We start from the raw sequence: 22731 nt of genomic DNA, 5'->3' as shown, positions 1-22731 counted from the left end.
TGCTGCAAAGGGAACAAGAGGAGCAAAACCAGGTGTCCTTGGAAGAAGCACTCAGCTTGCAGCACCTCTCCAGCTCCCAGTTGACAAGAGGCAGCTTAGATCAAGCATGGATGTTCAAATACTGCCATGAAGGCACTGCTGGGAGGTAAAAAATAAACCAAAACAGCTCCATGAGGAAAGCCCAAGAAGGCAACCACGGACAGAGGGGCCACAAGAGTCTTGTGCACTGAACAAGCCCTAGTGCAAGCAAATGTATGGGGAAAGATCCGTTTTGATGATAAAAATCAGACACCTTTACCCAGACCAGGGTACACACACAGGCACAGTCAGGGAGGGGAAATGCTGGGGAGGGAAGGGGAGCACATCCACGACCAGCACAAAGCACGGTGCTCCAGCCTGCAGCCGGGGAGGGCCGTGCCGGCAGCACCGCACCGAGGCAGACGGCATCGACATCAACACGTATCAGTTCAGCCTTCACATCCACCGATTAAGTTCTGCTGGCACTGAGCAATGGTACGTGTCCTCAGCCTACCTCCTCACCCCCTCCCTGCACAGCCTCCTGCAGCTGCAGCCTGGCCCTGCTCTGGAGGCTGGGTATTCTGATCAGAGCGTCAGGCTGGGGTGACATTGTCCCCTCCTGAAGAGGGACGGTGAGCGCCTGCGAGCCCACTCCTTTTATTCAGTGCACAAGCACGTTTCCAACTGGGATAATCTCCACTAAACCATCTGCGCTGCCATCCTGGCCCGGCCCGTGCCCGCTGGGCCGCCCGCGACACTGCAGCAGCTGCGAACCCGCCAAAGCGGACGCCGCGGCCCTTTCCCAATCAGCTCCGAAACCAACAGAGACTCAGACGGAACAGATGCACCTGGTAGCTACCAGGAGTGCCTGTGCCAGTGCCTCTTCTGAAAGGCACACGGCTCCCCCTGAGAATTGAAGCCGTTTCTTTCCCATCATGGGAAGACATCGTGCCCTAGATTGCCAGAAGAGGAGGGCTGGGAAGAGAGGAGAGGTTTTAGCTGCAAGGGCTGCCCTGGTGCAGAACAGAAGCGCCGTTTGCCAGGTCATGAATGCATTTTGGATCAGACACTCTGCATGGCTGCTGATCCCCAGGATTTAATCCCTTACTTATCTCGGTATCTGCTTTCTAGAAACAGGGACTATCATGTCACGTTCCTACATCACTGGGAGAGAAAGACAAGAAAGCATTATGATGAGAGATTTAAACCTTAAATCCATTGCCCCTTCCCCACAGGCCACAGAGAAGACGTCCAGCTGACCTTACAGAAAGCATGACAGAGCAACTGCATTGAAGTGTGAATTCAGCACGCAGCAGTCTCGGCCCTGCCCTTACAGCACTGCCAGAGACAGCCAAGGGACTCGGGAGTCACTTCCGCAGTTGAGGACGTGACAATGTGGTGACAGATCTGAAGCAAAGATAGAAAGCCATCGATCTGCTTTAACTGTAATCAGTGCTTGCCTTCAACAACGTCACTGGGCCATAAAACACAGGCCTTGCTTCCAGCCCCTTCACCCTGCGTGGTCTTGCCCTCACAGCATGGCAAGCCTCACCTTTTAAACCTCACAAGGCTCCTACGGTCTCACAGAGGAGTCAAACATTAGTTGCAAGTGATAGGACAGGAAGAAAAGTCTATTTCAATATTTCCTGCTCTTGCCCTCACTTATTTATTTTGCAAGCCTTTATCTTCCAAGGCAATTTACAAACAAGAAGCAAGATAACGATTTGTTCAGACAAAGGTTAATAGGGGCCTAGTTGTCTCTGAAGACTCTGCAATCACACTTAGGTGTGAGATTTTGGAGCAGCAATAAAGATGCTGCACAGACAAGCAAGTCTCAAGAGAAGAATTTAATCTGTCTAAATATTCTCATTATGTACATAGTTTTCAGCTTCCATTCACAGTAATCAGAGCAGAGACAGCTTCCAGAGGCCTTTTTGGACAATAAACCGTGAAATAGGATTTTTACATCAGTCATTATTCTCCACTCTCAGCTCAAAGAGTCAATGTTTGAAATGGCTTTTTGTTGAACAGAAGTCATAGCGCTGGGAGAGAAACAGTCGACAGGAGGAAGGCAGCACAGACCTTTGGCAGACTGGTGCTACTTGGCACAAGAGAGCTCCCATTGGCACCCTTTTCCCAGAAAACCTCAAAGAGATTATTTCTCCCTATAGTCCAAAAAAGACTTTCTGTGGGGTCATGAACAGAGTAAGAAATACAGTATTACACCCAGAACCCTGCTTTGGAATGGGCAAGAGATCCTAGTTGCAGCCACCCATCTTGCTGCTAAAAAATCACTTAAACCTAAATATAGTACTAAGACAAGACAACTAGAGCCAGGCATCGAGGACAAAAGGGCTGATCCAAAATATCAGCTGCCTTCTTTTGGGATCACAGTGTCCATCTGTCCCCTTGCCACAGGGGAACTCAGCCTGCAAAGAGAGACCTTGTTTGTCCACTGAAATGTGGAACCTGAATTATTCCAACAAGCAAGAACTCAAAAAAAAGAAAAGGAAAACAGAGCAAGTTCTCCCTGGGTATGATCCCCTGGGACCAAGACAGCAGCTCTGTTCCTGATGCCTGTTCCCTCTCCTCACTTTCCTGGTGCCTTTTTCCCTTCAGGCAGGCAGGTTGCAGCTTTTCTTGCATGTTCAAGATTCCACCTCTACACACATGAAGCTTGGACAAAATTTCTAGAGATAGTTACACTGTTTTGCTGGTAAATTTTTTGTTTGTTGTCAAGCAACCAACCTCCTAGCCCTGCACTCCCATCCTCAGGTTTCTCTCAGAAAACTTCAGAGCTTTACTGGTCACCGGCTGTCCAGATGGCAAAATGGAAAAGGACAGCAAGGGGAAAAAATATTAAGCAGCACAATGCTTCCAGAGCCAGCCCAACCTGGAAGATGGTGTCAGTGCTGGGGGTCTGAATGTTTTACAAATCATTACATCTCTTATCCCTCTCTAGGGAAGTTGTTGTCAGTTTGGTATTCTAGAGAATAAAAACCACACAAGCAGAGAGTGAAACCAGCAGAGCTGGAGGCAGAACGAGCCCCATTTCACTCCCATACTCATCCAGGATGAAGTATTAGAGACCTCAACAAAACCCCATGACTCAGAGGTAACGCTGGCACCCAGCAGCCTCCTGAACACAGCAATGGTGGGACCCTCCCTCCTTCCAGTAACACACCACAGACCAGTATGCTCTCCCACAAACAATCCTTCCCTACTGCTAAGGGGGGGGCAGAGAAAGGCACAGAAACTCTCATCTCAGTTGCTAAGCAGGGAAGGATTAACTGCTACCAAAGACTTTGCAGATATTTATTCTCCAAATCCACAAGAGAAGACAAGCAGAGGGAAAAGCTCCTCTGAGAGTTATGTACACAGACAGCAAGTCTAATGCTTACACAGTCTTAATTTTTTAATTTTTCAAGTCCTAACAACAATTATCTTCATGAATTATAGACACAATATCCGAGAGACACAGGCAGTAATTAATGCATGTCTGCCTCTTCTGACTAGCTCCTTCTGCTGGGTCAGGGAGAGTTATTGAAATTCAGGAAGGAAATCTTCCATCTTCTGGAAGTTTTAAAGAAACAGACCAAGACACAATTTAATAAAGCAAAAATATTTCTCTTAAATAATTAACTAAGCCTTGACATTCATTAATATTGCTGAGGCCTGGCACTTACTTTTGCAATAACAGTGGCATGAGTGCACTCAGGAATGTGATCCACTGCAGGTGGATCTGCAAAATTGCTTCAAATAGCTTTTACCTCTGGATTTCTTGGCACACACATGACCACCTTCACTCTTTTTCCTTAAAATCCTCACTGAGACCCTTAAGAGAAGCCATGCTATGCAGTACTGGCATCTCTCTCTCTTCTCATTTTGCTCTAGTGACATCTGTCTCCAGGTACGAGTGCTCAACTCTTCCCAAGCTCAAGAGAAGCAGCATTCATCATCCTTTGGGGAAAAACCTTGCTTCCCACTAGAACAACAGCACAGCAATAAATGCAACAAAATCCTGAACTAGACAGAAAGCTATTACTAAAGCAGCACATAGCACTGGATGTTAAGTGGGCTGTTTCCATCATCTCTCACAAAGCACACTCTCCTGAAGCATAAACAATTTTATTCACATAAAGAATGTACTCAAGAGAGCTTAACAGAGGCAAGAATATTGTCAACAATTACTTAGCCAGACACTGAAAAAACACCCCTCACCCTTTGGCATGGACAAATCACCTGCTTAAGCAATGTAAAACAACAAACAAGGAGGACAGAACTCTACTTAATCTCAGGATCATAAGGATTATTCTGATGGCCACCAAACTAAACCGCAGCCATATCACCGAGAATAGAGAGAGGATATTTGGCCAAAAAGGTCAGACTGAACTGAGAGCTTCACATTTGTGTTGTTCACTTGAACCCCATCATCTCTATAGGAAGAAGACCCTACTCAGTAGAAGTAAAGTTGAACTGGAAGCAATGGTCATCCCAGCTTCAGAAACTCACCAGATACAGTCTGTAGGCATCGATCCGGCGAATTGGCCCCCAGCACTTGTCTGTATCATTATACTTTGTGCCATCTCCAACACTGCAAGAATGGTTGCCAGTGGCACTGCTGGGAAAGGAGGGAGAAACAAGAGACAGTAATTAACTCCTAGCAGATGTCTTCCTCTCTCCTGCATTCAAGGAAGAGGACTAGTTAGAGACTTGAAGTATTCATTCCTCCCCTCCCTCCCTGAACACTGTTGTTCCCCCCACCCCTGATATTTTCTGGACTGGGTAACAGAGCAGGTCACTGAGTAGCATATATTTAAAGGCTGCAGTTATTTATAAGTTTGGTCATTTGGTCACCAAGCTAGCAAGCTGGAGTCATATATACATCACTGAGGTTTTCCACTTCTGAGTCAAGAGTCCAAATCCAGCCCAGATTAATCGAATGAGTCTCTTGTTACCCGCTTCTTCGATAGAAGAAGTGGTCTCAGGGCAGAGCTAAGTCCATGTGACACCAGCACTCGCTGGTCACACACTTGGTAAGCATCACACCTCTCAGCTTTTACCCAAAGAGATAGAGAAGCTAAAATATAGCATGGGGTAGGGCAATCAAACTACTGAGCAATGAGTCCCACGTCTGTAAGGTGCTGAAGCTGGAAGCACCTCACACTTGAGGACTGAAATCAGGTCAGCTACTTTTTGGGAAGGCAGCAGGCACTCAGGTGGGGAATATAAAACTATTTCCCCTTCCCACCCACAAACAGTGAGGTGTCCTTGAGTCAGTTCCACACTCTGGTCTGCAGAAAGTAGAGTTGATCCCAGTCAGACTTATCACCCCGTCAAATCCAAAAGCCTGCCCTATTCTCTGACAGCACACAGCCTCACAGCAGTCTCACACTTACCAGGTCACTTGCATGAGAGAGACTGGTACAGCCGCTGCGTAGATTGCCAGGTCCCCGTAGAGGTAGATAATTATGCAGAAATAGAAGAGGTTGACACCCACTGCAGGAAAGAGAAATGTTGTACAGAGACAGCAGAGTACACAGGGACTCTTGAACTCTGCACTGTAAACACACAAAACTTTTTCATAATCTTAAAAATAAACACCCTTTTGCCTTCATAGTTTATTTCTCTCTGCAGCAAACTCCACACAAAGGGTCACAACATCAGCTCAGAGAACTGAGCCAGAGCATAGGAAATGATGGGAAAGGAAGTGCTCAGAGCTCAGCTGCCTCCTTTGGTACCTGGCCCTGACGTTAGGCCCTCTGGTTCAAGCCCATCCTCCAGTCTCTGGTCAAGACCAACAGGTCTCACCTAAGTCATCTGCCAGATGAAGCTGTCAACTTCAAACAGCCACAGACAAACATTCAGCTGATGCTCACAGACTTGGTGTGAGCACAGCTACAAATAGTGAAATGAAAAGAGAAGATGCTCTTGGTCCTCTGCTGATTCCAAACCCTCTGCTTGCAAACCTGCAGGGCCTTCTCATGCGGGACAAATCCTCAAGTTCCATAGAGCTGAAATGGAGCTGCTTCAGGAGATTCCTTACAATCAGCAACTGGAGTCCAGGTTCAAATCCACAAAGGTTTAAAACCCTGTTTCTGCAGCCCTCAACTCCCTGCAGCCACAGTATTTGCTGTTCCTGCCCCATGAGCTTTATTGGATTGGTTTTTCTTTTCCTTTTTTCCAAGCTTGCCCTGCCTTCACCTGTGAGAGTAAGGAAAAGTCCTACACAGGTTAATTGGGTGCACAGAACATTCTTACTGGGGCACAACAAGGCACTGTTGTGGAAAGTCAAAATCTGCAGGGATAAACCAAGCAAGTCAGTATAAATCCCACCGAGGAAAACCAAACTGGAACACATTTTAGTTCAGAGACTGGTGAGTTACAGAAAAAAAAGACCCAGCTTGGTTTTATTTAGGAAGCTGACACTGAAGGAAAATAGCTCAAGGAATCTGCCCTTTCAAGTTGAGATGCCACCTGATGCTTAATCCTAATGCAGCTTGGGCAAATGAATTCACCTCTCCAAGCCTTGTCTGTGACAGCTACCAAACAAGGATGGCATTACTGTAGGAATGCAGACTAATATTCCTACAGTGCCTGGATGCCCCTAAGTTCTACCATGTTTTGCCATCATGCTGCCCCTGGATCTCTGGATGTCAGGAAATATTAAAGGTGTTCTCCTTTGTTTAAATAAATTATTCAATATAGTGAGCCTAGTTAGCATAAAACATTCCTTAAAAAAAGAGCTGTATGGGGAAAGCAGCAAGAAAACTTCCCTGCTCCTGTAAAGCAGCACACCAAGCCAGCACTTGAGTTGTTCCTTGTTTTGTTTAAATGGACAAATTGAGATCTTACAGAAACTGTCAGATCATTTAATACAGCTCACCCTTGTTTTCTTCCTCTGTGAAATATTTAAAATGGCTTCACACTTGAGGAATCTCTGCACTGTTCTGATGGCAACAAACCACCTACCAGTTTTCTCCAATTTCCCACTGAAGGTTATAATAAATACCTGACACAGGAGGAGAGAAGGTACAAGGCATGCTAAGCACAGGACACCAACTCAGGATACAGATTCTGCTTTAGCATCTGCTACAGATCTCAGGCTTCACTTGCCCTCCCCATATACCAAACAGTACTAACACAACCAGATAAGCCACAGCACAGCCAGATACCCAGCAGCACACACTATAACCCTGTTCCAGTGCCAGCATCTCTGTTTGTGGGAAGTTCAGCTGATATTCCCCTCCCAAACTCATCCTCTCAGAAGCAGGAAGACTTTAGCATCAGTTCTTTTATAAACTGCTGCTGACCCTCCCTGATCAATACTTTCATTACTGGACATAAAATGGGGGAAAAAAAAAAATCAATGACTTCCTGTAGGGAAGGAGCATGATAGATGTGCCCAGAATCCATTATTGCAATAAATGACTTTTTGGTTCCAAAAGCAAGCACCCAGCATTGCAAAGTTAAAACAATAATAAGAAAAAAAGTGCAGTTCTTCAGAGCCAGCTCTTTTGAAAGTACAAACAGACTTTTTACACTCTAAACCTAAGTCAGCTCCCTTTAAGAAAGCAGACAGTCTGAAATTGAGATTTATCCCCAGCTTACCTCCCAGGATTGCAGATTCAACTCCTGTCACATCGCTGAAAATAAAAATCAGTCAAGAGAAAGGAGCAGAGAACTCGCCAGAAAGCAGAGGCTGAGGTCTACTGCATCTATTGCAAAGCTTTCACTGGCCTTCCCTCTGAAGGCTGTAAAGCCCTCAGACACCTTTGGTGTGGATCCATGTAAATTGTGAGCAAAAACCCACCCAGACCTTTACTAGCTGTGAAACCACAGAGGCTGGTGCTTGGAGCTGGGACTTCCCAAGTGTGGCCCAGTTTCTCAGCACGAGGCAGCAACAACCGGTCACTGAGCATCTGCCCTTCTTGAAGACCCTTCTGTGCAATCATCAGAGGGAAGCACCTCATCAAGGATCTGCAGAGGGAGTTACTGTTTGACTCTTCTCTGCAACTGCTGAGCTGATCAGAAGATTCCTCTGAACTAGGACTCAGCAACAGGACAGGGATGGAGACTTATTGCTGAGTACAGAGGGAAACCAGCCAGTGAGTTACAGCTGCCCCAGACCCTTTGCTCTGTGTACCTCATCTCATCTGGAAGTTACAAGTTGTTTCAAGCCATGGTCTGTAGCTGGTCCAGCTGCTTTCCTGCAGAAATATTTATCCCTTTGTGAGTAGGTCCCAGCAGGATCCCTAACACAGAAATCAGATAACTCTGGCTAAAGCAACATTAAGAAGAGGGATTAAGATTTAAGAGTACTAAGCAGTTTAATATCACTTTGCTGGGAAGTGTTCATCAGTGCCTAACAGGGGACAGGACACGTATTTCTAGCACCCTCTCCTGGCTGAGCAGCAGTCAGCAGTGAGGCAGAGAGGTCTAGAAGGCAATTTGCCTGATGTCTGGCTGGCTTTAGAGAGTCATTATCATCTCGATGCAAAGCAGAGGCCTTCTGGAACCTGCTTATGGGAGCACTCTGCCTCCTGTGATCCCCCAGACTCCAGCTGACCAGGCCTCTACAGCTGAACCTTCAGCAACACTTGGTGCTTGTTCTCAAAGCACTTCCCAAACATTACTCACCAGGGAACGACTGAGAGACAGAAAAGTGTTCACAGTGTTTTACAGATGTCAAAGCAAATAAGCAAGAAAATTTGCCTACATCAGAGCAACAGAGTGCTACAGACAAGAATAGGAACAGGATATTTCTTAAGTCTCTAACTCATAATCAAGTCACCTCTCTTATTCCCCAAGTAGAAAAGTGGCAGCCTGATCCAAGGTGGATTATCTTAATAGCACTAAGTCATTTAAATCTACAAATGTCCAGAAGAGGTATGCAGGGAAATGTTCCTATTGGACTTCAAAATTAGAAATAATATAGTTCAAAGAATCTTTAGTCCTTAAGCCCAGCTGCCCTTCAGAGGGAAGTGTCTTACCCTGGCAAAAAGCTGATGTCACATAGTGGAAAAATACAGCCCATTGCGTGTCTGTAAGGTGGCCAGTGAACAAGGGAAAATGTCACTTTCCACAAGAAATGGGGCCTGACAGGCTCAAAGCTGCACAGCCACGGTGTCTGACCATTTCCTGGCTCCACACAGCATTTCAAATGTACTGTTCTACAAGTTTCAGAACACCTAGTGTCGTGGTTTGCCTTTCTGCCACATGCAGCAGCGCAGATGGCTTCATTGCAGGAAGGTTACAAGTTTGTTGCCTGGCATACTAAAGATATTTAAAAACAGAAAGAGAGTTGCCTATCATAAGCGTGCCAAGGGTCCTTTCAGCAGTTCACATCCAAGCAGCTCTCTTGGTGACTCTCCCAGACACATGCAATTCTCAGCAGCTCTCCCCAGGACCCTGTCTCCTTCACACTGACATTGGTTCTGGGAAACCTAAAATCCTGCTCTCAAATGCTACAACCAAGATGGAACTAGCAAACACTATAGCTGGGCTCTGCTGCTTTAGACAGTGGAGATGACAGAAGACAGATGCAGCTCAGAGTTAGGTTAAGGGCACTCACAAAAGGCACTGACTTAAAACTTACTTGTCTCAAGAAATTGGATGCATGACCTGCAGTACTTTGTCTCATTCTACCACCACAGCACCATCCTCCCTTCATGCAGGCTCTGACCTGCAAGTACTCTGGAAACACCACATGGGGTGGGTGAATATAGTCCACAGAGAGAAGAAACTACACTTTTGTGTGGAGTCATCACAAACTCAGGATGCAAATCCACACTGAGAAGCACAAAAATGTAAGGAAAAGCCATACACACACTGTGCAGGAAGGCCTGAAGGGGCTTTTGAAAAAGTGAGTCACTTACCTTTATTGAAGAACATGGAAGCCATCTGGCCCATTTCCACCCTTTCAGTGATTTCAAAGATATTGGCTGAGCCACGTCTCTCTGCAAATTGAAAACAAGGAGTTTTTCAACCAGTCCCCTTGATAAACCCAGAGGCCAGACTCTCTGAAGGCACTCAGGAAGCTCTAGCAACAGTTTGAAGGACAGTATGTGTGACTGACAGCTGCAGAGTCACTCGTCCAATTACTCTGTGTGAGTTAGTTTAAAAGAGTTTTCAAAGTAAGATGTTCTCATCTTAGTGACCTAGAAGGAAAAGATCTTTATCAGGCTGTAGAAGGTGAACTGAATTTTCAATGAGTCTTATCTTGCAAGTACTAAGGACATTGGGATGTGAGCAGAAGAGTCCTGCTCCACTTGCTGAAGCCCACTGGGACGTTGTCTGCGGAGAAGTCTCAGCTCCAGTGAAAGCATGAACTGGGTACTTACGAACTGACAGGATGGGTCGTGTCTCTGCTCGCTCGTAGCCATCATGGAGGAGAACATCAGTGTCAGATACTCCAGAGGAAGAATCCTCATCCTCATCATCCTCCTGGAAGAAAAGACCAGACCACTGCTGACATGACTGCTACCTGCAGTACGGGCTGTGGCACCACCAGTGTCACAGTCTCACTTCCAGAAATTCTAAAGAAGGTCCCAAGGGATGGGCAGGACACACAAGCAAAGGCAATACCAGGGAGCCCTTGTCCCAGGCTTGGGATACTGTGAAGAGCAGAAGATGGCCCTAGCAGGGCAGGCTCAAGTGAGTGACAGGCTCTGCTGTCCTAATCTAGTGTCACGCACTCAGCAACAGTGTGCAATTCATGTGGCAAGGTGTGGCACAAGGAAGTCAAATTTCTGCCAGATCTTCAGGGTTGCAGAGCTGGTAGAACAGAAAATCAAAATATATATAGTCTTAGCTAGTCACAGCAGAAAAGTCTAGCTCCTAACTCCAAGCCACTAACACACAGGCAGGCATCTCAGTGCCAACAATTACACCTCTCACTGATCCAGAAAAGCCACTAAAGCCAGAACCCAGAAGTCACAAGTGAGCTTTATAGCAAGGACATACTTTGGGACTGTCCCCTCCCTGAGTACAGCCTGAGTGACAGCAAGGATAGGCCATCCTGTCCCAGTTAAACGACCTGAGATCAGAAAGGGTTTATAGACCTCTGTACACTCCAAATGGCACCAATATACTGGCTGCCAGCTCTTCCCATTCACTGAGCAGTGCTTCTGGGCAAGGAGAGCACAATCATTAAGAAATGTGAACAGCACAAGTGATTTTTCAAAGCAGGAGAAAATCCTGTCTTTAATGAGCAACCCCACAGGGAACCATCAGCCACATTTTATATGGCAAAGTACAGAAGACATTTATACCTTTAGAGTTACTAATGAGGCATGGCAAAGATTCAGTGGAACCTCAGGCAAGTCCCACAGAATGAAAGATTAAGGGAAAATGTAAAAATGAAAGCACACACAAACCTTGCGTTTCTCCATCCTCTTCCATCGCAGCTGGGCATTGGCAGCAGCCATGGCTTCCACCACAAAGGTTGTAGTCATATAGCTGGGGAGAGGAATGCAACTGGTATCAGTAATAGTCAAGAACTGTCACTGAAGGGACATGGAGAATTATTCTCTTCTGTATGTAGGAGCAAACAAACAACTCAAAACACCACCAGCCACACACACACACACTGCATCTGTGGTACAGTGGTTTATCTCCGTTTGCTGCTCCCTTCTGTTCATAAGATTAAGGTGCTCAACCAGACCACAAAATGCAGTAAAATATGCCTTCAGATATATAAGACACTTTAGATGTCTGGAAGGCACCATCCTGGTGTTTCTATGGGTTGAGGAAGGCAAGAGAACTTCTCCCTTTGTTTGAAAGCAAGCTTCCTTCCTCTTTTTAGCTCCTGGGATGAACACACTGCTATTCTGAAACTTATCTGTTAGGGCCTGTGGCAAAGGTACTACAGTCCCTTAGGGAACCTTATAAATGGCATGAGAAGCAAAGCAGCAATACAAGACCAAGGGGCAGATCACATACGCATCAAATAGATTTTGCTGGAAGCCAAGGGAGAAGCTCTCCAGGGAGACAGCAGGAGTCACAAATGGAAGGACTATTATCTCAGCTAAAAACAGACCTGTAATAAAAAACCAAACCAACCAAACCAAAATCAAATCAATCTAAGTTTTAAAAAGGCTTTAAAGTGGTTTCTCATTGCTTCAGGAACTGGACTCATTTATTAAGTTCAAATGAGAGGTTAGTTTGGCAAGAATAAAAGAAGGCAGCCCTGTCCTGAGGCCCACGTAGTAATTTCTGTTTAGACTCTTCTAGTGCTGAAGAGCCTGCAGTGGGCATGAGGAAGTCACAAGCCCCAGAACAAAAGCAACAGGGTAACACAGCTCCAGGGCACGTGGTACTTTGTGTTGTCCCATTGTATCTCAGTGCACTTTTGACATGCAGGTTTGGAGATTTGTGCTCCTCTGCTGACCTTGAAAGATTCTCTGCTGGTGCCAAGATTTATGCATTGAATGTAGGGTTTTAAACTAATGTATCCAGACAGGATTGCCTCCAAAGCTCACAGTTACTGGTGCTCCTAGTTTACATTTTATGAAGCCTTTGCAGCACACAGCTTTGAGGGAACCTTACACACATTACTACAGTCAGTACTGATCTCTGTAGTGCAGCACCTAAGAGATTTGAAAAGCAATGCCTCCAAATCAAAGGCACATTCAGGCTGACAGAGCTCATTAACAGCAAGAAAGGAATTTCTACATTCCATTCTCAGAAACAACAGGAGGGGATTTTGGTTTATTTTATTTCAAAACCAAGGAAAAAGCAGGCAGGGATTCACAGCCTGTCAAAAGACAGTGGTTCTATTGAAACCGACTTGGCCATCAGGGCTCTATCAGCAGCCTCCAGCTCCACCTGCTGCTGCAGCAGGGAGGCATCTGGACAGAGGCTCCTGGCAAGTCAGCATGGAAAACATGAGACCAGCTCCAAGGTCTCAAGCAACAAAGTGTAGGGGAGAATAAGACAGGCCCAGCTACATAGTAATTTGTCTTCCTGACATTCCTACAGCTGCCCAGAGCTTTGCCAGAAGCCAAGAGAAAACTAACACAACAAGTCTGCATCACACAGGCAAGTCACAAAGCGATGATACTGTGGATAAAGAAGGCTGGGAAAAGGGTGTCAGGAGACACTGGACTGGAGAAGAAGTCTTTCCCATCAGTCAGTAAGTGGGATGTAGCACCATTTTGCAGGTAATCTGAAAATGTACCCCTCCAACTAGCAGCACGACTGCAGAGAGCAACACTCAATCAACAGAAGGACAGGATCACTCAGAAAAGCAACAAAAATCTTAACACTGCCCTTAGAGCCCCACCTAAGCAAAACCTTCCAACCCCTTAAAGACACATACTCATCATGTCCCACCTCATAAACCCCAGGAACATCAGGAGCACAAGGCTGACGAGCCACCCCGCTGTCGCAAAGGCCTTCGGCATGGTCAGGGCTCCTGTTCCAACGATGAGGTTGAACATGTAAACCAGACCCACCTGCAAGTATCCACACAACCCAACATGAGAGTCTGCAGCTGGGCTAGAGATCATCCAAAACACCTCACCACAGACTCATTTAAATGGAGAGAGCAATCTTTGAGCAAGCAGGGTGGGAGCAAGTCCACGTGGGAAACAAATAGAGGAGGGGAGTGATAACCAAAGGGAACAAAGTGAGTGTCAGCACATTCCTGGAGACACTGATATTCCTCTCCATCTTTCTAATCAATTTGTAATATATATTTTCCTAACTTGTAAAGTTAGAAAGCATGTGAATTGTTTGTTTGTTTGCAAATCTACTGCCTTCTCCCAGAAGAGTCTACACTGTGGGTTGGGGTGTCTGTTTTCTGACCTGAACCTAAGTGGCTGTGACTACATACACAAATTGCTTCTCAGAGTCTCTTCTTGTTCTTTATCCTTAGTCAAGCAGGAAATATTCAAACAGAATTGTAATTGAAAGCCTGCTTGCCATTTTGGCAGGAAGCAGCTGTGCACATTCTGAAGAGGGGTTTTTACTTCTGGAAGGGAAAGGTTTTTATCTTCTCTGGCAAGGAGGTTTTTTCTGCCCAAGAGCAAAAGATGGATGCAACTGGACAGAGCTCACCCAGACTATACATTTTGCCCAATTCAAGATCAAAAATTGTCCCAAAGTTTTGATGGTTTTGTTTGGTTTATTTTTTATATAAGTCAGAGTGTCTCCAGGGGAGAGCCAGTAAAGATCTGTGTCTGAGTACACTTCTCTGGGTATGGAGCAATTAACATCAGAACTATTCCCCAGAGACCCTGTGAGCACTCCTGCCCTTCCTTTACTGACATCAGCACAGCAAATTCATCTTCTGACAAGTCTCCCAGAGTGAAGAAAAAAATAAATCAGCCATTGCAGCTTGCAGGAAAGTTCTTTTTATTCAGCTGGCAGAGCTGTCATTCTCCAAGCACAACAGAAGTGCCCAGGGCCATGACTTACAATTCAGTGAAGGACTCTTGAAAAAACACCTCAGGTGATTTTCCTTGACTTTGGTCAAGTAGACAGATGAGAATGGTGCCTGTGTGTTCAGTCTGGCTACACATGTTCAGGGAAAGAGTCGTAGCCTTTGAGATTAGACTCTATGAAATTTGTGCAACATAACAACATAAGAGCAGGTGACACTAATCCTTCAGGGTCCAGACGTCCCAGTTCCTGCCTTGTTCTCCATTTTCTCAGTTGTGACCTAATTCTGCAGCCTAACATCCAGTTCTTCTAAATTCCATCGTTAACGTGGGGATGACAGTTTGAAAGTAAAAGCCAACAGGCAGATGTCAGGACTGGTTCAACATTAAGTGAGTTGACTTTAGAAAAGCAAAAGAAATGTTTCTAAAGCCCTGTTTTTAAGAGCTGACACTACATGAACACTTGGGGTTATGAAAACCAGTATTTCCAGTATACACAGGAAGGCAGTAATTGGCTCAGCAATTTCACGGGGCACCACATTACAAGGAAGAAACATCTTGGTTACTAATTTGAAGTGGTTTAAACAAATTACTACAACAATTACAAAGAAGTAAACCTTCAGAAGCTCAGGAGAAAAGTTTATATAAAGTTAAAATGAAAAAAAACAGAAGAAAGAGGGAGAGTCTCCATGTCCCAGTTCCTCCTGCTCATGCTGGCCTCACGTGACAACTCAGGCTGATGTAAAAGTCAATGAAATATAAGAAAAGTGGGTAGAAGGATGCAAAAGCTGGTATGGGACATGAAGCTCCTTTTAACACTTGTAGAGAACTATGCCTTAAGCAGACATCACCCCAGTACACTACATAAAGTGATCTGTGATTTTAAAAAACATCCCAACAATCACAAGTATTAAGCATTTTTAACTGCTCTTTGACCTTCATCATCTCTTGAAACACTGAGGTTATGTCCATGGGGAAGTAGGAAATGCAAACACAGCGATACTTACATAGGGAGAGTAAAGCTCTCCTGTGTCAGTAATGCCACCAGCCATGTTGAAGAAGGTGGGGAGGCTCACAGTAAAGTGAGGAGGGTGATTTAACTTCTGTGGCCTTTAACCTAAGGAAACATCATAAAGTTGTGTTAGCTTGGTCACAAAGAAGAGGAAAACACAAGTCAGCTTTTGCCCACCAGTCTCCTGATATTTGAACAGGACAGGACTTCAGCAGGACCTTGTACTTGGGACGGGAATATCCCACTCACCACTTCTCTACCTGAAAAGTTCTTGTACCTGTTAAAATAGTTTTAAGGCCCTGCCTTTTCAGTGTGTGATGACCAAACTCCAGCTTCCCCAAAGGGGCTGTTTGAGACACAAAAACCTCAAGAGGAAGAATGCCTGCCTTAAGGATGATCTCATACCACAACTTCTCACCCAACTACTACTCTCAGAAAGCACATGCTCCTGCAAACCAGAGTAGTCAAAAGCAGCCTACAATCTCTTCACACAAGCTCAAGCACAGACGTAAATAGACAAATGAAAGTACTGGACCTATGAAAAACATCAAGATGTTTCGTTACACATGTCAAAGTTTCCAAAGGACTATCTGGGGAACTTCAAACTGTCTGAGAAAACTTACAGGAGGAGGGGAGAAGCCAAGCTTCTGAAAGGTTTCAGAGGCAATAAGTAATTAGCTGTAGTTTGAACAGCTTAAGAGCTTTATAATATGTTTCATACTTCTATATATGCACATACTTGGCTGTACCAACTGGTACTAATCATCAGCACACCTTTGACGAGTGAGGAACACTACCAAAAGCACCCAGCAGTTGATAAGCTCACACAGACACACTAGAGGACAGAAGTCAACCAGGCAGCACAGCTCACTGTGCTCGTAACTATATCGGCGCTCGGCAGAAGAGGCCAAACATCTTCTCTTATAACAGACCTCGACTGAAGTCACCGGAGCCACGCTTAACAAACCCAGAGAAGGCAACCGTAGCAGAGGCACGGTGACAGTCACCTCCGGACCGCGGGAAAAGCTTTGCTCAGGCCGGGCCCCCACCCCAGCCTGGGACGGGCCCCACCCCACGGCCCGGAGCCCAACGACGCCCCCAGACCCCCCCGGCTCGGCCACTTCGCGCCTGCCCCCGAGCCCGCCGCACAGCCGGCAACGCGGCTCGCCCAACCCGCCCTCCTCGGGAACCCCCCGCCCCACACAAGCCCCTCACAGCCCCGACAGCCGCCCCCTCGCCTCGCCCCGCCGCCCCGCACACACCCGGCCCCGCGGTACCTCAGCGGCGCCGGCTCGCGCCGCCTCCCTCCGCGCGGCCCGCGCCACGGCGCACGCGCTGCCCGCCGCGGGCCCTTCCGCGCACGTGACCGGCCGCGGGGCGGGGCGGGGCTGTGGCGCACGCGCGGGGCGGGACGCGGGGCGCATGCGCGGGAAGGCGCGGCGGCGGCAGCGAGCGCGGCACCTCAGCCCCGGGGACCACCCCAGTTACCCCCGCAGCTCCCCTCGCGCCTCGCCCGTCCGCCTTGGGCCCCGAGCTCCCCTCGGATCTTCCCTCAGGCCCCGCGCCTCGCCCCGGATCTCCCTCAGCCCGGGATCTCCCCTCAGCCCGCGCTGTGTCGGAGCAGGGCGTCTCCAGCACCGCCGTGGGGGTCATGAAGTGTTAAGTGGCCCCGTCAGGGCAGCCCCCCAGCTGCTGTTGGGCCTCCGAGGGCAACCTGCGCTGCGGCAGGCCTGGCCTGGGTTGGGGGAGCTGGAAGGATGGGGCTGGTGTGAGCTGGGGCCTGTCTGCCGTCCCATCCCTTGGGCTCGCTGGAGACTCTGAACGGGGTGTTTGGTCTCTGTCTCAGTGCAGATGCCATGAGGATTAACCAGAACACCGTGCTGCAAGGACAGAGGGTGACCCTGGTGCCGTACACGTCTGCACATGTGCCCCGGTACGTGACTCGTGTCCTCCTCTGATAATCTGCTCTGTCTGCTTCGCTTCCCCAAAGGGAGCATGGTGGTTTGACAGCTGCAGGGTCCTTTTCCCCCCAGGAACTGCACAGCAAGGAGTGCACCCATAGAAAGGCAGTTGGTTTTGCCCTCTGTGCCTGGCAGATGAAACCCCTGGCAGGTCTTTCCTATTTGCCAGGTCCACTGACAAAGAGAACTTCATCTGTGCCACTGTGTACCCACAGAAAGGGAAATACCTAGCTGGGAGTGAACTGACAGGTTCCCTCATTAATTGGTGTCTTTCCCTAACAACAGAGGAAGAGCAGAACTTCAATGTGAAGGCCACATAGGTGTTTGATAAAATAGGAGCAGGCATGTAGGCAGTTTGTGAAGTGCTGGCCTGGGCAGCTGCAGCCTCAACACAAAGATGCCAGTATTAGTCATTTTGTCAGTGTCCAGGAGGCACTGTATCAATGTCAGTTGGGATTAAATACATCAGAACATAATGCTCAGTGCTTCTAAAAACATCAGGTTTGCATTGGGCACTCTTCAGACAAAGCTACTGCCAAATTTCCATGAAGAACAGCAATTCCTGCCTTAGATAAGGGAGAAAAGTTTGGGGGTACTTTTAAGCTACCATGAATGCCAGGCTAGTATTTCCAGCAGAGGTTTGTGACCGCTTGATCCCCAGAGCACTTGTGGAAATCAGACTGTGATGCTGCAGCTCAGCTGCAGCTCAGGCAATGATCTGAGTCCCGTTGGCAGGTACCACGAGTGGATGCAGTCGGAGGAGCTGCAGCGCCTGACGGCCTCTGAACCACTCAGCCTGGAGCAAGAGTACGAGATGCAGCGCAGCTGGCGGGATGATGCAGACAGTGAGGACCTTAAACCTTTGCTAAGGGCAGGGGGGAGCGGGGAGCCAGGTCCCTTCTGTCCTCTAAAGGGCCCACAGTGTGCTGGGAGTGCCCAGGGAGTGGGCTATACCTGTGGAGTCAGACCCTCTACAGCAGTAACTTTGAACTGGCTTTCTGTTTATTGCTGGTACATGCTCAGGGAAGTACAGAATGTGTGGGGCTGTTGGTGCCCTATTTATGCAGTTTTTCCAAAGATGATAGTGATTTATATCCCACAGCTGAGCTGCTGCTGCACAGTCAACACTCCCCAGGTCTGATCACCATGAAAGGGTGGAAGAGGGTTGTATATTTCCTTGAGAAACTGAGCAATTTTATAACTACCTGGTTGAGACGTGCTGACTGAATTGGTTCCCCAGCTCTCCTACACGTCATGAATCACTGCCCATAAAAGCCTGGTAGAAATATAGTGAGTTAGAAAATACTGAGGCTGGCAAGGACCTCAGGTTGGAACATTTGTCTCAGCTGGCATTAAAAGCCTTACTCAAAGCAGCAATTAATATGGACTGGGTGAATCACTAGGTCTCAGTTCTCTTGTGCACCAAACTATTCTTTGCCTCAACTTGCTGCTGAGGGAGACCTCAGACATGGGCTGGAAGTTGTCATGCTCCTTAAATAGACTGTTTCCAGTGTTGGTGTCTGCATAACCCTCACCATGGGTTGTTCCAAGTATTTCTATGGATGGGAGCAGGCACATTTGACATGGGAAGCCCAGCTATTAGCTCTTCCTCACTGTTAACATGTTGTTCCTCTGTCCATTGCATGCCCTTAATGTCATCCTTCAGTAATTTGTGAGTCAGAATGCTCTGAAAAGGCTGCTCTTGTTTCCCCCAGAGTGCACCTTCATTGTGCTGGACAGGGAGCAGTGGGCCGGGCTGGACCAGGACTGCATGGTGGGAGATGTCAACCTCTTCCTCACCAACCCTGAGGATCCCACTTTGGGCGAGATCGAAATCATGATTGCAGGTCAAGTTCTGCTTCATAGCTCGGACCTTTTGTTGCAGTGACTAAAGCCAGCTGCAGACAGATCACAGAATCATTTCAGTTGGAATAGGCCTTTAAGATCATTGAGTCCAACCACTCACCTCACACTGATGTTACATACAGCAGCTTTATGTTCTTGTTGCTTTACCACAGCTGTTCAGGCCTGGTCAGCATCCTTTACTGGTCTCTTCTAAGAGGTGTCCTGCATGGCTGATGTGTCCCATGTCAACCAGATGCTGACTTCTGTGGCTGTGTCTTTCAGAGCCCAGCTACCGAGGCAGAGGGTTTGGCAAGGAGGCAACTCTGATGATGATGGCCTATGGTAAGGGTGGCTCCAGAGTAGCACAGATCCCAGTGGTACAGACTGGGCTGTAAGGGATTGATCTGCCCCAGAAACTGGAGTCCTGTGCTTTCATAGGTGTGGCAGATGAGCAGGTACTAGAAATGCTTCTCTTCCTGGTTTCTTTTGCAGGAATGAAAAACCTGGGGATCACCAAATTTGAGGCTAAGATTGGTCAGGAAAATGAAGCCAGTATCTGCATGTTCAAAAAGCTGCATTTTAAGGAGGTGAGGTAACAGCCCATCATCTGCCCAGAGAAGGTGAGCCCCATGATCAGGACTCAGCCCCATTTCATCTGTGTGCTACAGGTTGCTGCAAACAGCATTTTCCAAGAGGTGACACTGAGGCTGGATGTCAGTGAGCAGGAGAGACAGTGGCTTCTGGAACAGACAAAGCATGTGGAAGAGAAGAGCTACATCGAACTGAAGGTGCCTACTGGGGTGCTGGAGGCCTGACAGACACATCCAGACACGGGTCTGGTTCCCAAGAAGGAGCTGGATGCTGCCTCAAGGTCTGGATGAGGAGCTCACTCCTGAGCCAATGCTGCATTCCACTCTTTCCATCTGTCTTCTTCAGTTTCTTTGTCATCTTGTCAACTTTGCACCTGAAATTAGGTCCTGGAGAACAGCCACTAATTCCCAGCCTTGAGTAGGAAGAACTAGAACCTTAACAAACTACTCCAGCAGAGCCTAAAATCACCAGCAATTAATTGATTGCAGTTTCTGAACAAGCAGCACCCACTCTTCCTTCTCCCTCTGCCCTTGGAGGGGGGTTCCGTGGAGGCAGTCTCTGTGCTGGTTCCTCAGGCCGGTTTGTCTTCAATAAAACAGCCTGACACAACTCTCAGGGTTCCCCAGGAGCAGTGAGGCTTGGCTGCTCACTTTGGCTGCTGAAAGGGGTTCCAGGTTGGAAAGGACACCTGAGACTCTTTTGAACCCTGTTTTGTGGGGTGGGGCACTGCTGAGTCCTGGAAGTCTGAGGCCCAGCTGTGGGTGAGGACCAGTTAACCTGATGAAAACTATTGATACCAGCTGAGATTAGAGCAGAGCCTCAGCGGGATTGCTGCAGAATAGGGGGCTAGCAGCCACAGGAGGCTGCTGAGATAAAACCCCTTGGGTGGCAGGGACATGCTTTGGAGCTGGAAACCTCAGGCCCTCAGCGCTGGGATATTGCACATCACTTTTAACAGGCTGCTTTTCTAAGCGAGGATGAGGAGAACACAACTGCAAGGAGACAGAATAGCGATCCTCTTCTTTGAGGAGCTCAGGACTTGCTCTGCTGAGCCTGGAGGTTCAGTTTCCTTCCTGAAAGGGACAAAAAATCTCTTTTGCTGGGGGAGATGCGTTTAGTGCAGGAGCTGGCCAGCCAGCCGCGCTCCGAGGTGTGTGGCTGAAGAAGAGGCGCTTGTCTGACTCCTTCTGGACAGACTTTGTAATGCAGTTGTTGAGCCGTGACCTTTCCAGCCCTGGGCAGCCCGCAGTCCGCGGCAGGGAAGCTGGCTGAGAGGAGAGGACAGAAGGGACAAGACTAACACACTCCTGGGTGCTTTCCTGCCGTACCAGCAGCCAGCATGGCTAATTCGAGACCAGAAATGGTTTGTTCCAATTGCAAGGATCAGGTAACAGCTTTCAGATTTGCCCAGAGATGTTTTTATCAGAGAATGGTTTGGGTCAGAAGGGACCTTAAGGATCAGCTCTTCCAGTGCCTCACCACCCTCACAGGGAGGAGCTTCTTCCTCATATCTGCATCTCCCCTTTCAGTCTGGAGCCATTACCCCTTGTCCTGTCACTACCTGCCCTCATAAAAAGTCCCTCTCTGCTTTTCTTGTCAGCCCCTTTAGGCACTGGAGGCTGCTCTGAGCTCTCCCCAGAGCTTTCTCTTCTCCAGGTAACTCCCCCAACTCTCAGCCTGTCCTCACAGGAGAGAGGCTCCAGCCCTCAGATCATCAGAGGCTGGTAGACTGGAGAATTTTTAGTGTTGCTGTGCCTGTATTTTTAGGCCCTGGGGGTTTTAGTTTTTCATTTTTAGTTAAATACATCATTCCTGTGACTAACAGCAAGCCAAGTGTGGGAATGGTGTCTCGTGGTGCTTTAAACAGGCAGCGTGGATGGAGTGGTAGGGAAAGCTTTGTGTGGTAATGAAGGGCAGCTCTGCTTCCAGCTGGGATTACTGTGATAAGGGCCACTAATCCTCCTGCTCATCGACGGGTTCTGTCCCCTCTCCCAAGATCTGCAGGTGAACTGGTGGCTCTGCTTGCTCCACGGTGTTTCATTGCCCTGAGGAGCGAGGTCACACAGGCAGCAGAGCTGTAGCTAAGCTGGTGTTTGCTCCTCTAAAAAGTAGCCAAGGTGGTGCAAATACTTTATCTCAGCTGCCAGGGCTGGGGAGGGCACGGGGCAGCCGCGCTGCCGCCCTGGCCCGGCCGGTTGCTGCGGAGCTGGGGAGCAGCCGCTCGGCATCCGCTGCCCCAGCAACGCCGGCGCTGCCGCAGCCCGCTGCCCCGCCTCCGCCGGCACCGCCAGCAGCGCCTGCCAACCCCACACAAAGTTGGGTCTGTCCCGGAGCCACGGCCCTCCCCCAGGCCGGGCTTCCCACAGGGAACCGGGGCTGCGCAGGGCTCGCTGCTGCAGAGGACGGGACGTGGGAGGATGAGGCAGGTTGAAAGGGGCTCCCTGTAAGAGCCACAGCCTGCACGGACCCTGCACACAGGGTGGCACTTGGTCACTTGGGTGTCGTTTGGGCCGCAGACCTCAGTGACCACTGAGACAGAGGAGCTTGTCTGAGGGTTTGGAGCACAAAACTGGGCTATGTCAAAGGGAGGGAGTGAGAGGTCCCGAGCACACCCTGGCAGCTGCTGAGAGCACAGCCCTGCCTCGTCACCTAGCACTGCCATGGGGCTACCAGCCCTGCTGAGCCAGCCAGGCAGCCCAGCACGTCCCTGCCCTCACAGGGCTAGACTTGGGCCTTAAAAATAGCCCTGGGGAGCCCCTGGCCCCCACCCTGTCACCCACCCCACACTGCAACCCCTCAGCTCTGTTCCCCTCTGCTTCACTCTCCCCCCAGCTGACATCCACCCTTTTGGAGGGACAAGCAGCCTTTCCTCCCCGCTGCCTTCTTCCAGCCCAGGATGCAACCCTGGGGCTTGGGGCTC

At 48.4% G+C, this 22731-nt stretch overlaps 2 protein-coding genes across 4 annotated transcripts in view; one reads left to right on the top strand and one right to left on the bottom strand.

Annotated features, from left to right (window-relative positions):
- Nucleotides 1–16743, bottom strand: part of TMEM104 (transmembrane protein 104) — a 44862-nt gene extending 28119 nt beyond the window's left edge. The window contains exons 1-8 of one of the 3 annotated variants that reach the window (XM_062011078.1): nt 16692–16743; nt 15410–15519; nt 13354–13475; nt 11397–11478; nt 10362–10464; nt 9897–9977; nt 5418–5517; nt 4531–4639 (exon numbers count right to left, since the gene is read on the bottom strand). In XM_062011078.1, coding sequence (XP_061867062.1) covers nt 4531–4639; nt 5418–5517; nt 9897–9977; nt 10362–10464; nt 11397–11478; nt 13354–13475; nt 15410–15454 — 642 coding nt within the window. In that variant the 5' untranslated portion in view covers nt 15455–15519; nt 16692–16743. Of the gene's footprint in view, nt 1–4530; nt 4640–5417; nt 5518–9896; nt 9978–10361; nt 10465–11396; nt 11479–13353; nt 13476–15409; nt 15520–16676 lie in introns of all 3 variants that reach the window. The other 2 variants (XM_062011080.1, XM_062011079.1) reach the window with 2 other exon arrangements.
- Nucleotides 16744–16829: 86 nt separating this feature from the next.
- Nucleotides 16830–20442, top strand: NAT9 (N-acetyltransferase 9 (putative)). Its single transcript, XM_010210338.2, has 6 exons — nt 16830–17347; nt 18111–18220; nt 19091–19222; nt 19503–19562; nt 19713–19807; nt 19889–20442. The coding sequence occupies exons 1-6, from the start codon at nt 17271–17273 to the stop codon at nt 20033–20035; spliced, it is 621 nt and encodes a 206-aa protein (XP_010208640.1). The 5' UTR covers nt 16830–17270; the 3' UTR covers nt 20036–20442.
- The last annotated feature ends 2289 nt before the right edge of the window (nt 20443–22731 follow it).

The sequence above is a fragment of the Colius striatus genome, chromosome 18, assembly GCF_028858725.1.
Source record: "Colius striatus isolate bColStr4 chromosome 18, bColStr4.1.hap1, whole genome shotgun sequence".
In the NCBI taxonomy this organism is placed as follows: Eukaryota; Metazoa; Chordata; class Aves; order Coliiformes; family Coliidae; genus Colius; species Colius striatus.
The sequence above is the reverse complement of the archived record's forward strand: the minus strand, read 5'-3'. Positions and strand labels throughout refer to the sequence as shown.

Excerpts from the sequence above, each read along its gene's own strand:
- NAT9 (XM_010210338.2), top strand. The coding sequence starts at position 17,271 with ATGAGGATTAACCAGAACACCGTGCTGCAAGGACAGAGGGTGACCCTG. Across the intron at positions 18,221-19,090 it reads CTGGCGGGATGATGCAGACA|AGTGCACCTTCATTGTGCTG; the intron begins GTGAGGACCTTA and ends TGTTTCCCCCAG. Across the intron at positions 19,563-19,712 it reads TCTGATGATGATGGCCTATG|GAATGAAAAACCTGGGGATC; the intron begins GTAAGGGTGGCT and ends TTTCTTTTGCAG.